Here is a 6,494-nt window from a genome sequence, read left to right on the forward strand (position 1 = left end):
GGAAAACAATCTCTGGTCTGCTGTTTAATGCCCGCTCTGTTCGACACAAATTGCCAGATTTGCTAGCTCATATGGCTACAAACCCGGTTGATATATTGTCTGTTTGCGAAAGTTGGCTCAACAACACATGCGATACAATTGAACTAGGTTTTCCTGACAACTACGTGATCTTTCGAAGGGACAGGGAAGATGTCCCAGTTATGCACGGCAAAGGTGGAGGTGGTGTTCTCACGGCTGTTAATGCAACACTCTGTCCACGTCGCCTGAACATGTTGGAACACCCAAACCTCGAAATGACCTGTGTCGAGATTGTCATTGGTAACTCAAAGTGGCTCTTGGTGTCCATGTATCGTCCACCAAATGCAGCAGCTGATACATGGGAAGCTTTGCAAGAATGCATTGACAATGTCCAAAGAGTATCGTCAGATTTCTCAGGTATCGTACTTGTTGGTGACCTTAATGTGGATTTGCTGAATCGTCACTCACCTGATTCCTCTCGTCTGCTGTCCATACTTAACACATTGGATGCTTCTCAACTCGTTAGTTCTATTACTCGGCCTTTACGCGACGATCCTATGTCTGGAACGTTGATTGATCATCTCTTTACCAACCGCCCTGATGTCTTTCTGCAAGCAGATGTATGTCCAAATCCAGTTCCGAGTGACCATCATGGTGTCTTCTTTGAAATAAAATCTACAAAGATGTTTTCGACTAATCCTGTAATTCGTGAGTTCATGCTTTTCAACAAAGGGGACTTTTCTCATCTAAATCGCCAACTGCAGCTCGTCCCATGGAGTCTATATCTGGACCCTGATGACACCAATGCATCCTGGGAAGGATTTTTAGACATCTTCGACGCCGCTGTTAGGGATGCAATTCCCAGAACCAAGAAACGCTCTACCAGATTCAGACCTTGGATTACTAGAGAGATCAAACATATGATCAATAGGAAACGCAAGCTGTTCAGAAGAGCTAGGAGGACTGAGCTCTCGAGTGACTGGTCTGCGTTTCGTGCAATTCGCAACCAGGTGAAATACCACACCAGAGCGTCATATTGGCACTACGTCAACAATATGTTCTCTCTCCCTGACAACCGTAAACGATTCTTTGCATTTGTCAGGGAAAGGAAAAGACACTCTCCTCCTCCAGTTCTTGTAGTTGACGACCATGTGATCAGGAACCCAGCTGATATTGCAAATGGCTATCTTGCCACTTTTCAAAGATACTTTACTGGAGGCCAAGAGGTACCCGCTGAACCTCCAAAGTGCCAGTTTCCCATAAGTTCCATGGAATCACTTGACATATCTGTAGCGGATGTCTACCGGAAACTGCTCACTCTCAAAGCCAAAAAAGTTCCAGGGCCTGATAGGCTCTCGCCAGTCCTACTCAAGGAAACAGCTCCAGTATCAGCTCATATTTTGCAGCGGATTTTCTCCATTTCTCTTTCGACTGGTTCTGTTCCAACATCCTGGAAGCGATCAAATATCATACCAGTGTTTAAGGCAGGCAACAAATCTGACCCGTCCAACTATCGAACCGGTTGCTCTTACCTCAATAGCTAGTAAGATCATGGAGTCCTTGGTGGCCAGAGCTATAGAGGACCATCTCGCTTTAAACTGTCCGATTACAACTGTCCAACACGGATTCAGGAGAGGGAAATCGTGTGTTACCCAATTACTGCACTTGACGAACGACTGGCTTCACTCTTTGGAGGGCCCAAATGCCTCACCTGTAGATGTTCTGTTCCTCGATTTTTCCCGTGCTTTTGACAAAATGCCTCACGATATTCTCTTACATAAGCTCTCCACTCAGTACAATATCACCGGAAAGCTCTGGCACTGGGCAAAAGATTTCCTCTGCGGACGTGAGCTGCGAGTTTTGTATAGAGGTGTCCACTCTGACTGGTCTCCTGTACCGTCCGGGATCCCCCAAGGAAGTGTTATTGGGCCCCTGTTTTTCAACATGTTCATTAATGATCTTCCTGTCATTGCTTCATCAAAAGTTGCCCTCTTCGCCGATGATACGGTGTTATATCGACCAATTCAAGCCGCTAGGGATGTCGAGGATCTGCAACTTGACCTGAATGACGTGTCATGCTGGTGTACCCGCAACCGTATGGAAATCAATGTCAAGAAAACAAAAGTTATGCGAATCGCTGGAGCAAGGAAAATGAATGTTGCCTTACCTTCGTATTTCATACAGGGAGTTCCAATCGATGTTGCTTCTGAAGTTAAATATCTTGGTGTGGTGATCAATCATAGGTTGTCGTGGGAAAGCCATGTTAATTACATAATTTCTCGCGCCAATAGATTGCTCGGCCTGATTAATTCCATGTCTTCCGGCCTTACATCATCTGCCAGTTTTACCCTGTACAAATCGCTCGTTCTGCCAATCTTGGAGTATGGCTTACCTGCATGGATGCCCTACAATCGGAACTTGTGTGACCGACTTGAGGGCGTCCAGCGCCGTGCAACCCGAATGATTCTGAAGCAGCGTAGACAACAAATGCCTTACCCTGAGCGTCTACGTACCTTGAACTGGTCCACATTGGAGTCCCGCCGCACATACCTCCTACTGAGCTTCATCGCCAAAGCCTTGCATCGTTTCATATTGTGTGACGACATCGTGTCTACCATTAAAGTTGTTACTCGACGCCCATATGATGTACGTTTCCAGCATCTGAAAGCTCGCACACAAAGACTTTCAAAGACAGCCATGCACATTTTTCCCATTTTATGGGATCAGCTGCCCACGGACTTGCGCACAGATTTTGTGCTTGTGAACTTTCCAAACTGGCAACAAAGACTGAAATCACATGTCTCTTCCTTTGATTAGACTATAATATTTGTATATCTAAAGTATGTATTTTTTTGTTTGTTTGCAAGGGTATCAAATATGGCCCATGTTACCACATCGTGACTATACTATTTGCCTGTACAAAATTGATCTTTCGTCATTGTTACAAAATGTGTAGCCATGTTAACAGCATATTTTGAATGAAAATCATAATGTTATTGTGAATTTATTTAACCCCCTCAGCATTTGAGCAATTTTATTTAAATTTTGGCACATGTGACAGCTACGAAATATATTAAGTAGTTGTGCAAATTTCATTTTCCCCATATTTTTTTTTTCTTCATGTCAAACATTGTGTTGCCATGCTAACAACATTCCTTAATGAAAATCATTGTTTATTCCAATACCTTACTCGGGTTATGAGCACTTGAATTGAGATAATACATGGCACACGTGACTACATGCTGTATTAGTGAGCAGAGTGTACATTTTGTTCAATGTTGAGCGGCAAATTGCCATGGTATTCTTTTCTTTTTTTTTTTCTCCAATAGAAAACATGCAGATGATTATTACTGGTTGAGCTGTCTCCATGGGTGTTGGGTAGGGGTGTTACTCACGTTGAGAGATAGTTTTAGTTATCTATGAATTTATTATTTTTCTTTCTATCTTTCGTTCTTTCTCTCTCTCTCTCTCTCTCTCTCTCTCTCTCTCTCGCAGTTCTGTTTTGTTATCTGTCCAAATATAATGAAGTTAAAATGAAATGTTGCAAGGGAATATAGTTTACATGGAAATTTCAAATTCATACATTGTTCACTAACTGTATGCATTTTTACACACAGTATAGGTTTTGATGTCGGTAGTCATTTAAGAGCTGACATACATATATGCAATGTATCATATTTTTTTTTCTTAGTTTTTTATTTAGAAAATGACCTCTGATATCTGAATGGAAGAAGAAAGATTGGTAGGTTCACATATCTCAAATTGACACTTACAAAGAAACAGTTGTTTTGTTTTTTATGTATGCCTGTTAATGAAATTTGTATTTTTTATATTGTAAACTGACTGTTTTGAGTGCACCAGGTGGGTTGGGGAGGATGGCCTGAGGGCCTAAGTCATTTAGTTGGCTCTTTCCAGACCCGGGCTGCCCAACCTGGTGCCCCCTTACCACTCCAATGTACAATTTTCTGATTTCGAAAAATGTATTTGTGATTGAAAGCCGAATAAATAATAATAATAATAATAATAAAGAGCAGACTCTAAACTTTAAAATGATGTAGTATAACTCACTACAAATGGACTTTCCAAACCCATCTAAATAATGGAAAGAAATTACATACTCTGGAAAAGTGTGTACTGAGAAAAGAGGCTTTGAAGTTCAGAGTCTATCTAAGTGCTTAATTTCTCCAAGTCGCGCTCTATGCAGTAAATGGGACAAGAAAAAAACAAACAAACAAACAAAAAACAGGATGATGAAGTCTATAGCAATCGCAGTTTAGGGATCATCGGATAATGCGGAAATTCTGCACATTCTATAAACATATTCTAGTCATGACTAATGCTAAATTTCAAAGCAATAGCATCATCCTTTCAAAAGTTCAATAAAGTTGAAAGTGAAGAGCAAAGAGTATAGAAGCACATGCACGCAGTGCGCCAAGAGGGCTTACTCTTGCAATTTTACACGTAAACAGGTGTAGTACGCACTGGGGCCCAACAACGGCAAATTTCAGGAAGCAAATCGGAGGATATTGTGAGCGTATAATATGTGACCTATAGGAGTGATTTCTCCCTCCCCTTCATTTTCTCCAGTTTAAGGGGGCAAACAGTGGTATAGCTTTGTTTAAGACCTCTAAGACCATTTAGAAGCATCATTTATCCCTAAAAATGGAAAAAAAAATGGAGAAATACCCATTATTTTCGAATCTGTATTCCCTCAAAGTTTGAAATATAGGCACTACTGAAGCGACCTTCTCTCTCTCTCCCTCCCTCTCTTTCTCTCTTTTGCCCCTGCTGTTTTGGCCTTATATCACACCTTTGGGGGGGGGGGATGAATTCCCATGAAATTTTTCTGGGTATCATCCCCCTTGTTTTTCAAACTTTAATAGTATTCTTTTTCTTTTTCTTTTCTTTTTTTAACATTATTGATAGAGTTTGTATCTGCAATGCAAACATGTTCAAAAGATTACCAATTTTTGATTGAAAATTCTCAAATATTCCACCAAAGGTGGAATATTTGAGAATTGAATTTCAAAGTTGAAAGTGGAATATTTTGAGAATTGAATTTCAATCATGAAAATGCATAGACTCCCTCCCTTCGGTCCACCTCTCATTGAAGACGTGCATATTATGTGGATCCTAAAGAGGTCATGAATAATAACAGATTTAGCAATTTACATTTTCCTTGAATACATTTCCCCTTTTTTTATCAAAAAATGCAAATATTCCACCAAAGTGTGTGCCAAATCGTATAATATCAATTCTGAGAATACAAAAGCTCCCTTGTCTGGGAGGGAGAAAATCTCCTAAGTCCCGACATCTTAGGTCATTAGTTAGCTCGAATTTTGAGGGACTACAGATTGAATAATAAAGGGCATTTCTTCATTCATATTTCGTTCCTAGGCAAGAATAATACTTTTAAATGCCGTAATGCGGTCCAAAGTACTTCTTTTACCCTGTATGCCTCCATAACAAGGAGAAAATCAAAGGAAGGCAGATACCACTCCATTATAGGGTCATGTAAAAATATGCCCTCTATTTATCGTTTTACTTCCTAAATGGCGCCAGCTGCACCTGCCCATGAGCGTACTACACAAAATCGAAAGAGTAGGCCCTCTTATCACACTACGTGCAGTACTATACTCTTTGATGAAGAGTGTGTACAGGGTTATGAATATCGAGAAATTAAAAGGGGCCACTAAAGACAGAGCTATACGAATCACACTAATCTACAAAAAAAAAAAAGAGTTCTAGAAAAACTGCAAAAAATACCATTTGTCACTGGGTTTATGATCCCAAATTTCAGAACTGTGTAGAAGAAGAATCCTTCTTTCAGAAAATATATAAAAAACTAGCAATGTCGCTATGGCGACTGGTATGCCTCCGCCATAATGCATGATTCTCCTAATAGGTCTATAGTACATGTGGACAATGTGTGATTACATTTTCACAAAATTGGCAAAATATCAAAATGACAAGTTTGTCACAAATGTGCATGTTGAATGTTCACCTTCCTTGATCTAGGTTAAACTGGATGAATAGGAGAGCATGTATTTGGGAATTTAAGGACTTTAACTTGACTTTGACCCATTCATAAGTTTATGCATTGAGTAAATTTCAAGGTAGGGAGAAAAAGTGTAATTTCTGTATTGGATAGTAAATTGTTACCATTTTCATCTGGCCTTTGACCCTAAGATTCATACACTACACACTGTCAGGCAGAACATGCATAAATATGTAGTAAGTTTCAAGATAACTTGAGCCACTTCCGAGATATGGGGGAAAAAGCTAGTTCAGCACTTTCACTTGATCTTTGACCTTTTGACCTTTGAGGCAAAAAAAAGAAAGAAAAAAAAAGGAACTTTCCAGAGAATCTCTATTAGGTTATACATGCATACACCAAGTGTAAAAAAAATAATCCTGCTGACATTGCGTAAATATGAGAGAAATAGTAAAATTAATAAAAGTGTTGCCTTTGACCC

General features: G+C 39.9%; 1 protein-coding gene across 1 annotated transcript; it reads left to right on the forward strand.

Moving 5' to 3' along the window:
* Nucleotides 1–200: 200 nt before the first annotated feature.
* Nucleotides 201–1,562, forward strand: LOC140234987 (uncharacterized). The gene has a single exon (XM_072315023.1). It carries the CDS (start codon nt 201–203, stop codon nt 1,560–1,562), a length of 1,362 nt encoding a protein of 453 aa, XP_072171124.1.
* Nucleotides 1,563–6,494: the final 4,932 nt, after the last annotated feature.

The sequence above is a fragment of the Diadema setosum genome, chromosome 11 (assembly GCF_964275005.1).
Source record: "Diadema setosum chromosome 11, eeDiaSeto1, whole genome shotgun sequence".
Lineage (NCBI taxonomy): Eukaryota > Metazoa > Echinodermata > Echinoidea > Diadematoida > Diadematidae > Diadema > Diadema setosum.

Excerpts from the sequence above, each read along its gene's own strand:
- LOC140234987 (XM_072315023.1), top strand. The coding sequence starts at position 201 with ATGCACGGCAAAGGTGGAGGTGGTGTTCTCACGGCTGTTAATGCAACA.